We start from the raw sequence: 21335 nt of genomic DNA, 5'->3' as shown, positions 1-21335 counted from the left end.
ATTTTAAAATATGTTACAAAAGTATATCTGTTTCCTTGGTCAACAAGTTTAAGGCAGTCAGAAATAACAAAATGACTACTCTCAAACTTGATTTCTTCATGTTTTTCATTAAAAATCAAGCTTTTTTAAACGTAGTTCAGAGCTAACTCAATCTAATATATTCACTTGCTCTGCCTCGTCTTATGTTGAAAATCTTCTTACTTGTCTTTTGTTTCTTTCACAGATAGTTCAACCGATCTAACAGAGACGAAACAATGAAATGACATCCAATTGTAACAATATGAAGGCAAAACCTATGATTAGCCTTACAGACTTTAAAAATTATATCGTGTTTATGATGGTTTTATTTTATATGACAAACAAAATATACTTCTGTTAGTTACCTAAACTCCAATGTTCAATCTAAAAGTACTATTTAGAGAGAAAACCCGCCTAATAGACATTTTTCTAAGCAATACTTTTCCTTTTGAAAATATTATGAAATCGTGAAATCCTCAAAACTCAAATTTTTGGCATCTATTTTAAAAAGTGCAAATCGTACTGTCAATATCAAGTTTTTGTGAGCGCTTTTAGGTTACAACCTTAGAACAAAACGTTAACGTGATACGTGACGGACGAGTAGACTAAGTTATATCTATATCTATGTTTAAAAAAGTTATATGGCAATCGGTACACTGTGTGGTTTGGTTAATCCAGTTTTACGTACGAATTAGACTACCACTTAGCCTATTAAAACCGTATTTACAAAAAAATAAAACTCTCCATAGAAACTAGACTCACTTTAACTATATATTAATTTTACTGAGTTAAATTATTTATTTTCATTAGAAAAGTCTATATGAAGACATATGTGATAATGATTATTGCTGTTATAAGAACTATTATGTATTACACTTTTAAGTGTCATAAAACTGCGATATGAAAAAAAGGGTACATGATAAGTGAAATAATGACAATGGTGGCATTGTGTAATTTAATTGCAATATTGTATATTTTCAAATATCTGTGATATACAAAGAATTTTGTGATAGAAATGTGTGTTTTAATGTTTATGCGTAACGTGTAAATCTAATGTGATTTTTGTTTAAGGAACAGAAAAAAATAGACGGAAAAAATCATAGAGATCATATCAGATCATAGAATAATAAAATAAAACGGGAGACTGTTACCATCCCACTCACCATATCCCCCTTTATGAAAATAAACACAGGGTTAAAAAAAAAGAAGAGAAAAACGACAATACATAAACGGTTCATATGGAATGAAAACTATTCTCTCTTATTCAGTGTGTGATTAGTAACTCAAACATTTACGTATCCTTTTGTTACATTTAATATGCATATTGTATAATCCTAAAGTAATTTGAACGAGAATCTTGAATGAAAATTCATGGAGCTGTTTATTAAGCTCTTGTTTACTCAGTTAACGCAAATAAAATGGACATTAAAATGTTGGAACAAGGTTGTCAATCTTATGAATTAAGAATGCTTAATTTATATTTGATTATGTATGAAGATGATAAACGTTTGATCAGTAAAACTATTGCGAAAAGAAAATAGAAACAGAGGGCTGAGTAAAGCCAATAATAGTTGGGTTTTAACTAATAGACGTATGAGATCAATTTGTATATCTTGCTGAATTGTTCAGATATGCCGGTTCTGTAGTTTACACTTTAAAAAGGTATAATTTATTCTATTGAGCATAACATATGATGATTTGTTTAATCACGAAACTTTCTATTTATGATTAGATATTTATCTTGTATACTTAAGTATGGTTGTGAAGTGAATGGACACTACAAATTATAGAAGATAAGTTAAAAATGTGATTTAAGCTTCCTGAAACGTAATCCTCAAGTTACGAATTCTTCTGTTTACATTCAAGTATTTTGTGAACTAGGAAAATTTTACAATGCTGAAATAATGGTTCAAACTATTTTGTACTGATAACTGTATTTTAACGTGTTGTAGTGAGAAATGTTATAAAGGTCTATTATTTAATATAATGACATGTGCAACATGGACATATAGAATTGGAAATATTTTAATATGGATATTATGATGTTTGATATAACCAAGGTGATAATTAACTTAATAATTTTTACACAAATTTAGAGAAAGAGTGAAGATTAATTTTGCTACTGAAATGAATGTGGTTTTTAAAACAAAAATCATCGAAATGTTTATAGTTTTATTTACGGTACTTATGGGTGACAATTTAATTAAGGTCCGCAGTGTGAATTATATTTACATCACTCATTTCTTAATACCGTTTCTTAAGAAAATGCTTGTGCCAATATGACAGGCGTTTTTCATTTGTTCTGTTGATTCATAAATTTTGATAATGTCAAATTTTATGGACTTCCACTTTTTAAATTTGGCTTGGTATTCGATATCTTTGTTGTACGTTCAATGTATATGTGTATGTATTTTAAAACTAGTTATTGGAAAATAACATCAAGTTAAAAACTTGTACAACTATTGTTTATCCATTATTGACAGAATAAATAAATTTGAGAAAAGCTATATCTTGCTTAAAAGATCCGTCGTTGACTGCATTGTGTATTCTTTGCGTTGTGATTTCATATTGTTAGTAAATTAGATTTGTATGAGCTATTACGAATAAAGTTGTATTATTATTAAGAAAATAAAGAGTTCGAAGTTCCATTTGCAAATTATGCATGCTCCCCTCCTCTCTTAGCAAGTGCATTCAATAATAAAGTCAGTTATATATAGTGGAATTTGGTGCGACTGTCATACAAGTGAGAGGTGAAGCTAGCTTTAAAACCAGGTTTAATCCACCATTTTCTACAGGGGAAAATACTTGTACCAAAGCAGGAATTTTTCAATTGTTATCTATTCGTTTAATGTGTTTAAGCTTTTGATTTTGACATTTGATTAGGAATTTTCCTTTTCAATTTTCCTCGGTGTTAAGCATTTTTATGATTTTACTTTTTTTCATATTTCCCCAGTTTCTAAATTCTATTAAATTTATTGCCATGTTTTTATACTCCGTATCACAAGAAATTAACGGCTATGTGGCAAAATTTACCTGGAGAAAATAAATATAGTGTTTTAATTTTTTTAACTGATCAATGACCTGTAAACGTTATTGATAAGTTTATACCAAAACATTTTTGGATTGGGCAATAATAAGGCAAACAATTTTAGCCCCGCCCAGTCACTTGAAATAAATCAAGGAACACATAACTGAATAAGCTTGAATAGTAATGATCAATACAATACAAAGTTTTTTATTGTCAATTATGACGCCCAATAATTTGAACAGTACAATTAAGGTCAATTAAGTTCAATTTCATACAAGTGATTACATATTGATTACATTGATTATTTAACAATTAAACAAAGTCAAGTCTTTTTCAACAAAATAATTTCTGGAGAAATGATATATATATAGTTTTACAATAAAATATAGATGGACAAACTACCGGTGACTAAACTGTATCTAGAATTGATTTTCTCTCTATGAATAAAGTACACAATAATAAACTTATTTTTTTAATTATAACATTATGATCAAGAAGAAGAAAATCGGAATCAGTTCGTCTAACTGTTTTTTTATGAAGTTTCACCATAAAAAAAACATTGAAATCGGCGTCTATTGGAGTACGGTCAGGGCCACAATTCAAAAAAAACAATCTTTGTTTTAACAATGTAAAACATTCTTTAGGTATTTGAGATAAATTATTTGAACGTTCGAGATGCAAAACATGACAGAGATTTCAATGCAATGTTATGGAAAGTTTACATCATTTTGTGTTGCAGTCGAACAAAAGAGAGTACACGTTTGGTAATATAACAATTTATAAACGAGGTCATAATCATAATAAATTGCCGTCAGTCTAATTTAAGAACAGTATTTTCCCACTGGAGTTATTTATAAAAATCATTTCCGGGGCAGGCTAGTTCATCATGTACATCCAGTCTTGTATGTGTGAGCTGAATGATGCTGATGGATTTACTTGAAAACAGAAAGTAAGATTGTTTTTAATTCATCTGTAGTGTTTTATGCAATTGTATATTAGTATTTTGTTATAAAAGTTTTAAAAGATTTGTTATTATCATTTTAAACGAGATCATAAACGTGTTAATCCTCATATACACTCCATTTAAATAAACCTGGTGATACGGTCATTTCACTGTTTCCGTTTTAAATGGAAAACAAATTATGCAAATGAAATGAGGATTTTTAGAACTGTAAGTCACTTTATACATTAAGGAACTTGATTGTGCTCAAGTGCATTTACAGATTTTTACAGGAATTTAATGAAAGGATTAGAGATTCTTTTAATGACTAAACTTTGTTGTTGTTTTCTTTTTTAACTTTCAATTTGTAATCCTTTGTTTGTAGCGGACAACACTTAATTTCTTGTTAAAAGCATTCAGACAACCTGATCATGGCGTTGACTATATCAGATATGGTAGGTGCATGAATTAAATACAGTAGTAACTTGCCTTTTTTATGCCCCATTTATGGGCAATATGTTTCTTGTCTGTGCGTCCGTCCGTCCGTTTATTCATTCGTCCGTCCGTTCGTTCATCCGTAAATCCCGCTTCAAGTTAAAGTTTTTGGTCGAGGTATAGTTTTTGATGAAGTTGAAGTCCAATCAACTTGAAACTTAGTACACATGTTCCCTATGACACGATCTTTCTAATTTCAATGCCAAATTAGAGATTTTACCACATTTACACGGTCAACGGAACAAGGAAAATAATAGCGCGCATGGGGCATCCGTTAACTGGGGACACATTCTTGCTTTTTATTGAATTCCATTCTTCGTCTCTTTCTACCCCAAGAGAGACTTATTAATGATGAAAATATGAAATACTCTAGATTAATAATTCACATTTCAGAATGAATACTGGTTTCCTTTCTTTTATTCTATTCTTGTTACTGTGTTCGCTGTCCATTCCTCCTTTTATACTTGTCAATTAATTTCGGATTTAAATCATCAGTATCTTCCGAAGATTTTTAATGCCTGAACCTGCATGACAGTATCCCATTCAGCATATGTGTTTGGCTTACCAAGATGTATATACTATTATAAAGTTGGTTTTTTTTAGAAGATCGAAAAAAATCAACATAAGTGATCTTTTAAAGGCATCATGTACTCCAATGAGCATTATCTGAATATTTATTCTAGAATCGAAGTCATCTAATACTGGTATTCTTATTTAGAAAAAAAATTAACACAGAAATAATAATAGTAGTTCTAATTCTTTATTTCGGAGCCATATTAGTTTATATGGACATATAATTATTATGCCAAGAATGAAAAATGCATCGATCATCGTTAAGTGGTTGACTCAAGCAAGTATATCTAAAGAAAAGTAAAGTTTTTGCATGATTTTGTTTTTAATTTTCTGTCTGGTCATAAATAATCTGCACATCTATATTACTAGTTTACTCAATTTAGTTCTCTGAAATAAGAAAAACACAATTTGATGCATGTATTTTGTTTTCTTTTTCAAATGACTGAATCTGCATTAAAAGTCTATATTTGTTGCAAATTAGCTGAGGTGAACACCATATCTTTTATGTATGCTTCGTTCCATATTTGAAAATTTTTTTTTTCAATTGTGCGACCTTTTTTCTATAAATGAATGGAAAATTTAAGAATAGTTTTGTACCATTCGTATCGATAAAATTGACATGGAACAGAATATAGCGGGGTTGAACATTTTTGCAAGCCATCCAATGTTAATGTACATTTTAGTATGTAAGTACGTTATATTATAAGACATGCATGTATAGTCGTGAATTTATGTATGTTTGAGTGTAAATGATTAAAGTCAACAGTAGTGTACCGCTGTACAAAAGTCATAAATCGATTGAGAGAAAACATATCGGGGTTACCAACTGAACCCGAGGGAAACACAACAATTATAAGAAGAAAACAACGAAGCAACAGAAACACTGAAGTGCAACAAAAACAAACCACAAGGCAACATATATAGAAACGAAATAGTTGATAACAACTGCCATATTTTCGACTTGGTACAGGACATTTTAAGTAAAAATGGTGGGTTTAACCTGGTTTCACGACTAGGCAGTCCTCCTGATTAATGGTTATGTCTTAAGTATGATTGCATCTTCTTTGCTGCATAATATAATACTGCAGTAGTTAAAAACTTTGCATTATTGACATATTTCTATTTATAATACTGGTTTAAACTTTTCTTCTAGGTAGAGACTTTAAAGAATACTATGCAAGACCTTCAACTGACACAGAACCGTGTCAAAAAGAAAACAAATGTTAAACACTTGTAAGTTTGTAAAAAATTCTTATCTTCACAAAAAATAGGAAAGATATAAGGTTGATAGCTTTTAAAATAGTACACAAAACTAGCATTTAATGTGCTTGTGCAATATAGATCAATTTGTGACTGACAGTTAAGAAGCAAAGGCAACGATCATTTCACGTTATGAAAACTTATGCCTTATTCTGTGTGCATGTATTTCGCATTTGTAGAAGCACGAATTCATAATTAATGGTTATCTTACAGCAAAGCTGGGTTCAGTACTGAGATAACACGACTTGAAGGTACACCTTTTTCATATTTGCATGTTATATATAAAATATGTGAATAATACAATATACTTTACATTTGATTAAAGAATGCCATGTACATTAAATGCTAAACTAATATTTACAAATCAAGTATTGACGCTAAACAGTTTTGCATAGTTACACACACGACATTTAATTTATTAGCTATTCGTTTAATGAAATAAAAAATGACAATGACGAAGCGATTTGTTCGGCCGAAATAATTCTTAATACGATTTGAACACATTCTATTCGTATGTAGTGTACCTGCTTATTATCTAGAATGAGACGACAAAAAAGACCATACTGTGACACAAATGTCATATTTAATTCAAATACAGTTCTTAAAATTGATAAAAAAAAATTGTATAGGTGGACAATTTTGAAAGCGTTTGAATTATCTTTGAATACAGTCTTTGACAATTGTTTTGTTAAATACATTATAAAGTTGCATCTTTCTGAGATACAAGGACAACATCCTTGACAAAGTTAATTTGTGACGGGAAATTTATGTCAAATTGTATTGAAAAGTTATGTTTTCCATGCATCAGGATACTGTTATTTCATGAGTCTTGAGACAACATTTCTTTTAAATTTTAACTTTTAGTTATAAGTCAGGGGCCTGCAATTCATTGGTTGTCGTTTGTTTATGTGTTGCATATTTATTTTTTTGTTCAATTTTTAACATAAATTAGTCCGTTAGTTTTCTCCTTTGAATTGTTTTACATTGTCATTTCGGGGCCTTTTATAGCTGACTATGCGGTATGGACTTTGTTCATTGTTGAAGACCGTACGGTGACCTAAAGTTAATTTCTGTGTTATTTTGGTCTTTTGTGGAGAGTTGTCTCATTGGCAATCATACCACATCTTCTTTTTTATATTGTATAATAAATGTTACAATCAATACCCCATTATGACGTTTTATTCGTTAATACTTGTTGACTTTGTAATTTTCATATATTTAGTATTACCATTGATAACTTTTAACACAACTGAGTAGATGCCCCTATTGGTGGACGTTTCGTCCTCGAGGGTATTACCAGCCAAGTAGTTAGCAGTTCGGTTTTGACATGAATATCAATTAAATGGTCATTTTGTTCTATACATTTTCTGTTTACCAGCTTTGATTTTTTAGAAGAAAACTAAGGATTTTCTTATCCCAGGCATAGATTACCTTAGCCGTATTTGTCACATCTTCGCTAGCCAAGGGTTACGATCCACTCCCGCTCTCTTCACCCTTGGCAGATTGAGCCAACATTTGTGATATCAATGTCGCGCCATCTATCGGAAGATTAAAGTCACGCCCATTCCGAATACATTATTCTTGACCAATGGTAGCACTTGACCTCTTCAATTTGGAGGTAAAAACACGGTAGTGTCTAGATTCTACCCACTTGGTAAAGCCGGAAACGAAAATATACGTCAACATCCATGCATTTGTGCATGAAACATACACAGGAACTTATATTTGTTGATTAAAAACATTCAAGTTGTCACTAAATATAGTCGTATGTTTAGTGATGTAAAGACTTGTTGCACAATAAACACGTGGCAATTGTTTACAAACACTTTCTACATTTACACGTGATCATGTTATAGGCGCTTTTTGATTGGATGCAGCGAGTTTCTACTGCAACCAATAAAAATCCTTACCTTGTGTCTCCGAAATATTATCTCAATCCGCCAAGGGTGAAGAGAGCGGGAGTGGATCGTAACCCTTGGCTAGCGAAGATGTATTTGTCACAACGTTTTTGAATTTTGAATGCTCAATGCTCTTCAACTTTGTATGTGTTTGGCTTTATAACTATTTTGATCTAAGCGTCACTGATGAGTTTTATGTAGACAAAACGCGCGTCTGGCGTATAAAATTATAACCCTGGTACCATTGATAGCTATTTACACCAATGGGTAGATGCCACTGCTGGTGGAAGTTTCGTCCCGAAGGTATAACCAGACCAGTAGTCAGCACTTCGGTGTTGACATGAAAATCAATTACATGGTAGTTTTTTTTATATATATATACATTTTCTGTTTACAAAACTTTAATTAGTTTGAAAACTAAGGATTTTGTTATCCAAGGCAAAGATTACCGTAACCATATTTAGCACAAAATTTTGGAATTTTGAGTCCTCAATGCTTTTCAACTTTGTTTTTGTTTGGCTTTATAACTATTTTGATCTGAGCGTCACTGATGAGTCTTATGAACCTGTAATGCATGTCTGGTGTATAAAATTATAATCTGGATACCATTGATAACTATTTACAAAATCAACAAGTATTATCTCACTCAATTTGTTGGATAATGTTTTGAAAATTACGATATGAAACTGTCATTTAATTTCATGTCGAAGTATAACCCTTCCTGAAACTACTCTTTACAGTCATTGAAATGTTAAGTTCCACGAAAAGAATATTGGTATTTCAAAAGCTGTTTTATATAACTGATATATTATCATAACGATTATTATGCTTTATCTAAGGTATAGAGAAGCATTTAGCAAATTTTGAAAATATTGCATGCAGAGATTCTTCTCACCTGCAAGCAATACTGGGAACAACAGAAAAGTTATCTGAGAAATTGGATATACTTTCTACTGCCTTGAAGAATAGAACAAGAAATATAGAACCAACAGAATTGAATAATCAAAGATTGCAAACTGATACATATTCAACCAAGATAGAGCCAAATCAAGCAAAAAAGGAAGCTATCACATCCTGTGAACAAAATATGAAACAAATACATGAAAAAGGACAGGAAAGTTGTTCAAAATTCCAGAAAGATGTAGCACCAGAAACAGTAACAGACAAGTATTGCCGACGTCAGATAGAAGATAATGTCAGCAAAGTAGACAATTTGAAAGAAGAAAAACAACAGATACCAACAATCAGACAATTGGTAAACGGTTTTAAACATTACAGAACCAATAAAAACCTTGACAATAGACTGTTTCATAAGAAAAAGAAACCCTGCTTTCAAGGTGAAATGATAAATCCACTGATTGCAACAACCGCAAACCAGAGTCATAAAGAACCTACACCCAATATAACCATCAATTATTTGAATGAAAGGTATGCCATTACTAGTATTAAGATATATTTAGAATGAAAACATACAAGAGATCCTTAAACGTGTATATAATAATATAATTACAAAACGTATGATATAAGTTATATAATTACAAGACGTGTAAACGTTAATTTGGAAACAAACAAGACACATTTTGAAATGCAGTAAAAAATAGAAACGGTGAATGTGTCATTGAGACAACAACCCGACCAAGGAGCTGAAAACAGTCGAAGGCCACTAAAGAGTCTTTGACGCAGCGAGGAAATTTCGCACCCCGATGGCTCCCTTCAGCTGGTCCTTTAAACTCTCTATGCTTTTATACATACGAATGAACAAAAATTGAAAAGACTCAAATACTAACAAATACGATAGATTCCTGACTTTGGACAAGCGCAAGGTGTATGGATAGGTAACTAAAGAAAGTAGGACAATTGCAATGATAAAAATACATTAACAGAGGTGTACAGACATTTAGATGTGCAAATATGAACCATAATGAAACGTAAAATAATAAAAAAAAAAACGAACTCTGAGGAAAATTCAATACGGAAAGTATCAAAAAAATCAAATGGCAAAAACAAACGTTCAAACACATCAAACGAATGGATAACAACTGTCATATTCCTGACTTGGTATAGGCATTTTCGTATGTAGAAAATGGTGGATTAAACCGGGTGTTATAGCTCGCTAAACCTCCCAATTGTATGGCAGTCGCATTAAATTTCATCATATTATCTCTTCGGCATATTTTTAAGTTCCCAGTCGCCCATTTAATCTTTGTTTTTTATCGCCCATAGTATCTTTTATGTCAACGCCCATACTATCTTTAACTTTGAATTCATAATATAGAAACAGAAACAATGTATATTCAGTAATTTCAACCATTAAACAAAGATGTTAAATTTTCCCATTGAATCATCAATGTTTTCAAAACTTTCTCTTTAGGGCTTAGTTGGAATTTGAATATACCTTTTATTGACATAAACACTATCGTTTCTTTGCTTTGTTTAATACAGAATGACTCAAAATAATAGTGAACAACAACACTAAAAAATTGGTGCGTCCGAAGCGCCGGAATGAACTTATTCCTCAGGAACGTTTAAAAGCGAGTCTCAGAGTAAATGATACTTAAAATTAAGGAGCTGAATCATCAAAAGTGACCAGAAAATTGTAGCCAAAATAGTCTAAGGTCAACTTTAGCCGAAGAATTTTTATTTTTAGACCATTCAATATTGGAATTTTAAAATTTCAAGAAATTTTTGTAATTAATCATGTCAGTGCTTATGACTATTTTGTTTGCTAGGAGAACAAATAATACAAAAGTTAGATCATCTGAAAGACAGAGAGGAAAAAGGACATTGACTCAGAACGGTGAAAAAGGTAATTATTACAAGATTTAAATCATAATTTTTTTACCAATAAAAATTAATCATATAAGCACTGATTACTGAACTGATAATAATATCATGGACTAGCACTGAAATAGCAGTGATATCGACCCATTGCCAGTAAATGATAACAACTAAAAATAATCAATTTGTTCATCCGTAGCGCTCTCCTGGATTGAGTCTCATTAAGAATTCTCAAAGCCAACATTTTTAACTCAGGAAGAAAAAAATACGTACATGCGTGACCTATATTTTCCATAGAGACCAAACAATGATATTCATTTGATGATACGGTTTAGTCATAACATATATTTGAATGTCTTTGGTGAAGAACGCAAAACAGCCGTAAGTGACAATCACGAGGTAATCGATAGGTGGTCCAAGGACACAGTTATCGTCCTTTGGTTTTCGTTGTCTACGAATATAGTCCCTAGTGTGAACAGTGTATAACTTGGATTTTAAATTTGATACACTTTCCTAATTTATTTCTTGATATTTAATGCATGAAATATTAAGTAGGTGGATGAAATTAGACGTTAAAACAATTTGGATGCTGAATCTTTATGTTATGTAGTGATTTGGACCAGTTCAAAAAGGTCAAATTGTATTACGTCTGGAACTGTCAAACTGAATTTTAGACACCCTTAACACAGAATTGTCAATATTTTGAGTTAGAGCCGGTAAAAGTTTCTATAATTTTGACATTATTTGTCCCACTAGTAGTACACTACACTATAAAAATCTTTTTGAGATAGAGCAGGTTTGATTTGTTTTAATTTAAATTTATTGTCTAAAAGAAATGCACTGCGAAATAACTGTGTTCTTGGGACAGGTGTACGGTGTTCAGAACTAGAATAACAAAAATGAACAAATGGAAACATTACACCTATATGCGGCCAACCTTAGCGAAAGGTCGTGCGACATAATTAGTCAAACAAACTTTATTAGATTAACTCTTTAAGGAACGATCGTTTTCATTGGTCAATTCAAACCTTTGACCTCACACCTGCGAAAATAGAACACACGTACTATAACGTTGAATGGACTGATCAATATTCACGTAGCTGGTCAAGGTCGTTTAAAGCTTCCATCGTCGTCATGGTCGTATTTGCGTACATGATTGTGTTCTTGATTATGCAATCACAATTCTAGCTTTTATAAATGTGCATGTGAAATTTTCTGCAATTGATAGTAAAATTGTAAACTTTAAAATCTTAACAGTTTTCACATCGAAATATGTAATTCAAATGTGTCCTCTGGATCAAGGGACGACATCAAAAGTTCAATGAAAAACTAAAAAACACTCAATCCACATATTTTTTTCATTGACTCCCTCCCCCCCCCCCCCCCACAAGTTGCTCATCCTGCCTTTTTTCACTCAATGGACTCGATGAATTAGCGTTGTATCTGAAAAATGAAACCGTACTTTTCTACAAACACTTTTCATATTCTTTGACAAGTTTTAGGTATTCGACACAGGATAGTGATTTTTTTTTTTCTGAATCTGTTTACTTGAGAAAAAAAAATTCCGAAATTGCAAGTAAATTCGTAATATGGAACCAACAATGCTTTGTTAAAAAAAACGCAGATGGCAAACCATGGCACAGGAGAATTAAATGTAGTTTATAAACTCCAACGATATACTTCATGAGGTTTTGCTATTCTCGGTTGAAAAACGAACGTAAATTGTATATAATAATTGTAAATATGTACATGTAAATAGAAACGATCAGTTTTTTTAAAAAAAAGTGTTTATTCATAGAATGTTTTGACAAAAAGGTGAGTTTCTTCTTGTACATGCATTTAGTCATCCTTAATTTCTTGATATTTTGTTTATCAGTTTATCATACATATTTCGTTATGTATTTCATTTTAAATACGAATACATACTACATGTACTTTAGCGAATAGTTCAACAATGTTATGCAGCTCTATTCTTACAGTATAAAATTAAAAAATAAATGTTCATCCATTCAAAATCGAAAACCGTGAGTACATTTATATTTAAAAAAGAAGATGTGGTATGAATGCCCTTCTGATCCCTTCTGTCCGCTGGGCGTCGTTTTTTACGTATGTGTTCTTAAAAAGTGGACAAACCTTAACTGCGGGATAATACCTTGTATACTATAAATACATATATAAAAGAAGATGTGGTATGATGGCCAATGAGACAACTCTCCACAAGAGAACAAAATAACACAGAAATTAACAACGATAATAAATCACCGTACGGCTTTCAATAATGAGCAAAGCCCATACCGCAAAGTCAGCCATAAAAGGCCCCGAAATGACAATGTAAAATAATTCAAACGAGAATTGTTCCTTGTAAACTACGACATTTCTCACAAGTATTAATTTATTATTTTGTTCAACACATGCAAAAGAACTGAATAATCTTCGCCGATGTAACTTTTCAATTTATTACAACAACATGCCTTCACTGAATTCATTCAGGTGCTCAAATGATACGATTAAAGTTATTTTGTTTCTATTTTGGGGGGCAATTTCCTCCGTTTATGGTACGCTTAGCTACTGTGTGAATGTTTTATAGCATGAAAATAATAAAAGAGGAATGTCAGTGCAACCCATCATTAATTATTGTAATGGATCAGTATTATTAGATACTTATTATAAGTGACTACGACATTTTTAGGATTATAACCTATCGTCAGTATGAAAGAAATTAAAAGTGGTTCATATATTCATCCGTATAAAAGCGGCACATGCATTTTATTTTATCCTTATATTTCTCATTATGCGGTACACGATAATTGAGTTGCTGCATGCATAAAGAACTTAGAATATTACTTAATACAAAATATCAGTATCATATTTCGACCCCACTATTTAAAGTTAACAAAAGATTGATTTAATTCTTTTGACCAAAGGTTTGTAAATTAAACAAATCCTTGTTTTTACGTTCGTAGTAACATAGTACATTCCATTGTCGGTCACTTGTGTCAATTCACGTGCACACTGACTACATTGTTTTTGTATTTGAATCTTTCGGCAAATGAAATGAGACGTTACAAGTTGTTTGTTTATGATACGCCAGAATGTTATCAATGAACTATCAAATGCTAAACTTCACTGCATTTCACTGTAAACAGATTGAGTTCAAAGTTGTTGCCGTTGTTTCATTTTTGTCAATTTTATTTTTCGTAAATTGTTTGTTATAAATCAAGCCGTTTATTTTTTCTTGGTTGAATTGTGTCATATTTTTTCGTGTCATTGACTTTTATATTTAGATATATGACATGAATTTTGCTTATGTTTGAAGGCCTTACAGTTGCTTATAATTGCTTTTATCAATTTTATTATGGCGAATAGTTGTCTCTTTGGCAATAATACCACATCTCTTTATTTTTACATATACAATTCAAACTATTGAGCAATATAATACTTCCAATATTAGACATATTAGACATACAGATTATCAGGTTCTCCAGAAAGAAGAGCAATATAAGTTGTTTAAAAGTAAAAACACAACAAGTACTATATGATATATATGTGCGTGTGTGTTTTGGTACACATATTTCCAAAATTTCTTTATCTTTCAGATTTTGGCAGTAGACAGAAGGTTCATTCATTCGAAGAATGGTTCGAAATTGCAAAACAATCGAGTTTGGAAGGTATAACGTAAAACAACAAAAATATCGACCTCAAGTAAAATCAAAACGTAAAGTCCCCTACCTATTGTTATGACGTCAAAATATCGTAAACATAAATAATAACTCATGTACATGTATAATGTAGTTAATTTATGTTTAATTTCGATTTGGTATGAGAAATGATTTAAAGTATAAGTGTATTTCATAAGACGTAAGGCCCTCTGATATTTTTACGCTAAAATTCAATTCAGATGTAATTAAGCTATATTCATTTTACGTTGTTAAATAATGGCTTTTACCATATAATTCCTCCTTTTGTCGATTTCTAGTGAAACAAAATATTTGCTATAAGTCATTGTTAGTATTGATGATTTACACCTTGCCTAAAGAGATGTCACAATTCAAAATTATAAATTCACAAAATACACAAATCAGCAGAAGTGATAAATAATACGAGATCAATAGAACAGAAATCAGTCATGAATTATACTTTAGTTGATACTGTTGAAGAAAGACCGGGTTTTACGGTTTAACTTCAGCGACGTAGGCTCATTAATGTTGAATTAACTGGGCACTGATTTGCATTGGTCTTTGTAACATTAAAACTAAAGTGCTCTAGAATGTTAGGTCTCTGTCGTTCTTTCTCATAGTATTAGGGCTGTGATCTTGTTGTAATTGGTTTACATCCATAATATGCAATCTTGGCCTACTTAGCAAAGAATGATGTATTTTTTTCAAAGTGATTACGGATTATTTTACAGTTGGAATGCTTATGGTGGTGAGCACTGAGAATAGGAGTACCTGTGGACATAACTATATGCTACTATTGGACACATCAGAGAGTATGCAAGGAGAGAAATTTGATACAATGATCAAAACTGCTACAAACTTTATCGATGGTAAACATAAATAAATTACAGTTAAATGTCATATAAATATAATTGAATGATATGCACGTATTAAATCATTTTAGATTTTACACAGAGCATTGTGCAGTTTAGCGAAAAACGATCTGTTTATAATTTTTAAAAGCGAAAAAGATTTATCTTTCAATTTACAAAAAGGTAAAACAAAACTCAACATACTCTTAATTGTTTAAAATTAACACGAGCTTATAAATATTACAACAAATGTATGATACCAATCTCTATTCACACGTCAGGTGTGAGATGAATAAATGCCATCAGATACGCACAGGTTCCTGGAAAGTCTAGAAAGAAATCAAAAACATAACTCAAAACCACAGACACAGGTCATCCGAAACGATTCTCAAATTTGATAATCATGCCTTTAGTTATTTCCCAATTGTTAAATTGATGACATTACGATTTATACAGGGTTGCATCAGGTCAGTTTAAGAATTGGTTTACGGGATAATGTTGGACTATCTCATTTTGGAAGAGACACTGCATTAATCAGGCATCCTATAGCGGAGTATGATGATATCAAAAGAGAAATAGGTACATTACATATCGTATAGATTTATAGTACATAAAAAGGATAATACAATACAAATCAAATTCCAGTTTTTTTATTATGTATTATAATTAAATATTAAAACTAAGTACAAAATTTTGTAATATGTGTAAAATGGCTATGGTGTATTAAATTCCAATTTGAATTATCAGTCATTCTAAACCGATCATATAATTTGTTTTAACTGAACTTAAGTATCTTTTCTACGCTTTTGTGCTCGTAACAGTAATCTATGAAGCTTTTTTTCTATTTATAATAAGTTCAAAAATTAAAACTATCTTTCAGCAAAGTTGAGACCTGAAGGTCCATCTCCAATAGCAGCCGGTCTGTTGATGGCATTGTCTGGAATTATTAACTGTACGTTGATTTCACATCTTATAGGCATATTCCATGTTGTAACTCTTATCTGGTTTTTCGGATGAAAAAAGAATTATATATGGTTTTATTTAGGAGATAACTGTATGGTAATTTTATGTTGACCTTCGTAGATTTTACTGTCGTAAATTAAGTTTACTTAGCAACGCGTTGATTAACTCAATTTGCGACATTAAAATCTTCGATTTACACAGACCAAGCTTAAAATACGATACAGTTATCCCTATTATAGTGACACATATCAGAATTCCATTTTAGTACTAGAAAATAACTTTGGATAACAATGCAATAAATGAAAATCCCACATAAATTTAACACCGTCTTTGGCATTTAAGCAATGAGACGTCATAGGTATACTATAATATCTTTTCTATAAACAATAGGTATGTTTATACTTTTCGTCACTTCTTAAATTATTGAATAAGATGATTTAAGGCACAAAATGTGACATTTGTTTTATGCTTGGAATTCAAAATGATGGCTTTCTATACTTACGTATTAGAAAAACATGGAACATGGAAAATTAAACTTTAAACAATTTGTCAACACTTATCAATATTATCATTCCAAACGGATTTCATTTGAATGTGATGTTGCTTATTTTAAATGATTATAAAAGTAAAGTAAAACTTATTTTCTTACCGGTTTGTACGCATATCCTTTTTTAAATCAATTGAAATGAAAAATGTTCCTTAAGGTGATCCCACTACCCTCGAGAAACATGATTTTCTACCGTACATTATTGTGATGACGGATGGAATTCCTACTTGCGTTGATGCTACTAGTGAAGAGGATACGGACCGTATGGGGTTAATCGATGCGTCTTCTGTATCAGGTTTGTTTGTAAGTATCAATTTTGGAGATAGACTATTCGTTCAACAAATATATTACATGTTATCGCAAGCCTCTTGATGTTTTTTCTTTCTTCAAGCGTACGTGCAGTCACCAGTGTCGCTTTTTAAATTAATTAAATGCCAATTAAATGAGATAATGTTCTTACAAAAGGCTTAAATCTACCATTGTATACTATAGTATTATAGTACTATTGTATGACATATATTTTGATCTAATATAATAATTTGACTTTGAAGTCCGTCTCGCTACTATACAATGAACTTTCAAACATCTATACTTCATACTATATTTGTTGTATAAATATATATATATAGTACGGAAGCGTATTGGCGCCACACATTTTTTTTTCTTCCTATGTTTGCGTTATAACGCAAACCTTTGCGATATAACGCAAACCTTTTTGCGTTATAACGCAAACCTTTGCGATATAACGCAAACCTTTGCGATATAACGCAAACCTTTGCGATATAACGCAAACCTTTGCGTTAAACGCAAACCTTTTGCGTTATAACTCAAACCTTTGCGTTACAACGCAAACCTTTGCGTTTTAACGCAAACCTTTGCGATATAACGCAAACCTTTGCGATATAACGCAAACCTTTGCGTTATAACGCAAACATCTGTTTTATCTTATTTCTTATTTAAGATTCAAAGGAAACAGTAGTTATTAATGGAGGAGGCTGTATATAATAAAATTTATAACCTTTGTAGTAATTGCAAAGTAAACTGCTTGAATAATTAGATCATATCAATGACTAATAATGAACAGAATAATATAAGAAGATGTGGTATGAGTGCCAATAAGAAAACTTTCCATCTAAGTCACTTTTCGTAAAAGTAAACCATCATAGGCCGAATTACGGTCTTCAACACGGAGCATTGGCTCACACTGAACAACAAACTATAAAGGTCCCAAAAACGATATCCAAGTTACTACTAGTGTATATATTACAAAGAAAATTGAGTAAATTGAGGTTATACCTAAGAAAAAAATCAACCCTGCTAATATAGCTATAACCGAATATAAATATACTTCCAAAGTAAGCTCTCGTTTGAGAACTGTGTATAGTAGGTTACATTCAAACAAGCTACCCTTTGGCAATATATGTATAGAATGAAGATGTTTTATTAATAAAATTATGTTCTCTCTATTTAAATTGCTACCCAAGCATCTTAAAAATACTTCATTATATTGAAATGAAAATTCAATGACTTTCTATCAAAGAATCTTGATCATATTCTGAGATTTAAAAAAAATGTTTCCTTATTAATAATTCCTTTTAAAGCAGAAAGATCATTTTGTCTATTTGACTTGGAGGTTTCACAATTGTATGACATTATTTTTTATCTTTCAATTTTAATATGACTATATACTAAACTATATCTATTTTCTTGTTAAATTATATACTTTTCTGATGCACAAATCAGTCTTAATTTATGTATAATTGCACTTCAATTATTCCATTATTCCTATGCATATTTATTATAATGATTTGGCCTTGTGTGTATGTTTCTTTTTTTATCTACTAGTAAATCACATCCGAAATGAATGACAGACGGACATATATACAAAGCTTAATGAATAATTGAAATAAACATATTTGCGTTATAACGCAAAGGTTTGCGTTACAACGCAAAGGTTTGCGTTATATCACAAAGGTTTGCGTTACAACGCAAAGGTTTGCGTTATATCGCAAAGGTTTGCGTTTAACGCAAAGGTTTTGCGTTATATCGCAAAGGTTTGCGTTATAACGCAAAGGTTTGCGTTAAATGCAAAGGTTTGCGTTATAACGCAAACATAGGAAGAAAAATTTAAAAAAATGTGTGGCGCTAATACGCTTCCGTAATATAGTGCGATTACAAACGCAAATAATTCAATTATAGAAAAAGTCCGTCCCATGAAATATAATTTTCGAAATTAGAACCTGCTGAAATTTGATACCAAACTGTAAATTATAATTCCATATTATTTGATGTGTTTCCACTGTTCATATATTACTGTTTACAGTATACTAATAGCGGTAATAGTATCATTTGAAAATTATATTTCAAAAAAATTCCTATTTTAAACATTTTACTTTGCTTCCAGACTATGATGACTTTAACGAGGGAAATAGGTAAAATTGTTCAACATATTGAACATAGAGGCACGAAAATATTTTGTGTACCAATAGGAGATGCTAACACTGATGTAAGTTTTCTTACTATTATATTATCATCAATACTTTAATAATATTATGATACACTTCATAAACCCTTATTTAAAAGATATAAGCTTACAGTTTGATACTCAAGTCGCACGTTTTATAAGTTGCATAAAGTGTTTTGTTTAAATAAGGCTTGTCGTTAATCAGAATTTTCTTTTCTCTCTTTTTTCTGTAATAGGCGAATTGTTAAAAGGATTTTTTTTTTGGTATTTGATAACATGACGTTGCAAATTGTTTCAACCAGTGAATATAAGTTAAAAGCATGAAAACAAATATCTTCTATTTTAAAATTCTAAATTATCGGATGTAAACTTATAATGTCTTCGTCATATTTGATATTGTTCTCTCTGAGATTTATTCATGCTGTATGTTCTTGGATAATCAATTATTTCTTTTTGTGTTCTGAATGAAAGATGCCATACATGATTTTATTTCAGATTATGAGAATGATTGTAAAAAAGACTTTTGGCAAGTTCATACCACCAGATCAAATTCAACGTCTTGCACAAAATACACAAGTTCTGGTAAATATATTATATTAATGTTCCTAGCTTTTAAAACTAAGTGCAATTTTCAACTTTCATCACATTTTCTCTGTTTCTTTCTTAACTTTGTATGTGGACACAATGCATAAAAGTATTCACCAACAACTATATGAGTTTGAATAAGCTTTAAATTACCTCATTTTTTTGGTAAATCAATATAGTTTTATGTGTTTTTATCTGCTATTAGAGACAGGATAACCAATCAGGCTAGGTACAACATGTGTCGATGAAGCGACAGAACAACAACACTAAAAGACACGTATAGAACTATAAATCGCATCGAACTAAAAAGGGGCAGTTGCAGAAGAACTTATTCCTATTAACATAGTTCTTTTTATGAAAGAATTAACATTTTCTATAAAATTAGAATACTAGAAAGTTAAAGCACAAAAATACTGAACTCCCATGAAAATTCTAAAAGAAAGTCCCTAATCAAATGATAAAATCAAATGGATTTTGGTTGAAATGTTGAATATTTCAGTCGTTTGTATATTTCATTTATATAAACATTTAATTTAGCTTTGGTAGTTGCTATTGTGATTCTTGGGTTTTTGCATATTGAATCACCGTCTTTTTCCTTGGGGATATGGATTTCTTTGATATGGATAATCTTGCTTTTCGGACATATTTAGGTATATTTTACTGCCATGAAAACTTTAATTGATCTACTTTTATTTTGCAAAGTTACATACTATGTTCTAACTTATTTGTCTGTCTTATTTGAAGTCTCCGATTAGCCAAAAAAATGGCGAGGTTTCAGTAAACTAGAAATATGTCAGTTTAAGAGCACTCAAAACACGAGATTCAGAACCTTCATTGATAATTTTAAACCAGAAATACATCATAAGTATTCAGCTTAATGGTTCCTTTTGTATTTGACAAGAAAACAGGATTTATTTAACAAGATTGTGTTAATGGACACTATTTATGTAAACAAATGGTGGAAGATACCAAATTGGAGAATCGAAACTTTGAATTTTAAAAGAGTCTAATCTTTAAGAGTTATAGATTTGCTTTGTTATTTTATTTCACGTCTGATCAATGGTTATGTATGTGAAAATTGTTAAACCTTTACATCACACGTAATTTCGCGATACAAATCGAGGTGGCGGATCGACGATTTTCAAAAACGGCAGGTCAAGGCCACTGAAAAAAGTAGGGTCAGTTTCCCCTACAAGAACGAAATCATAATGTTTCAGTTCAACTGAAATTTTTGAATTAAAAACCGTTATAATACACT

At 31.0% G+C, this 21335-nt stretch overlaps 2 protein-coding genes across 3 annotated transcripts in view; both read left to right on the top strand.

Annotated features, from left to right (window-relative positions):
* The window catches only part of LOC139519474 (uncharacterized), a 28489-nt gene extending 25875 nt beyond the window's left edge, over nt 1-2614 (top strand). Inside the window, exon 21 of one of the 2 annotated variants that reach the window (XR_011663598.1) lies at nt 224-240. Coding sequence is in view for 1 of the 2 variants with exons in the window: in XM_071311584.1 (XP_071167685.1) it covers nt 224-258 (35 nt within the window). In the remaining variant the exon portion in view is untranslated. Of the gene's footprint in view, nt 1-223 lie in introns of both variants that reach the window. The other variant, XM_071311584.1, reaches the window with a different exon arrangement.
* A 1294-nt stretch (nt 2615-3908) lies between these two features.
* Nucleotides 3909-21335, top strand: part of LOC139519475 (uncharacterized) — a 33052-nt gene continuing 15625 nt past the window's right edge. The window contains exons 1-13 of the mRNA XM_071311585.1: nt 3909-3995; nt 4372-4445; nt 6212-6287; nt 6528-6565; nt 9052-9640; nt 10942-11018; nt 14587-14658; nt 15399-15536; nt 15975-16097; nt 16399-16470; nt 17186-17331; nt 19433-19534; nt 19988-20074. Coding sequence (XP_071167686.1) covers nt 4418-4445; nt 6212-6287; nt 6528-6565; nt 9052-9640; nt 10942-11018; nt 14587-14658; nt 15399-15536; nt 15975-16097; nt 16399-16470; nt 17186-17331; nt 19433-19534; nt 19988-20074 — 1548 coding nt within the window. The 5' untranslated portion in view covers nt 3909-3995; nt 4372-4417. The remainder of the gene's footprint in view (nt 3996-4371; nt 4446-6211; nt 6288-6527; nt 6566-9051; nt 9641-10941; nt 11019-14586; nt 14659-15398; nt 15537-15974; nt 16098-16398; nt 16471-17185; nt 17332-19432; nt 19535-19987; nt 20075-21335) is intronic.

The sequence above is a fragment of the Mytilus edulis genome, chromosome 4, assembly GCF_963676685.1.
Source record: "Mytilus edulis chromosome 4, xbMytEdul2.2, whole genome shotgun sequence".
Classification (NCBI taxonomy): Eukaryota; Metazoa; Mollusca; class Bivalvia; order Mytilida; family Mytilidae; genus Mytilus; species Mytilus edulis.
This window is presented reverse-complemented; position numbering and strand designations above follow the sequence as displayed.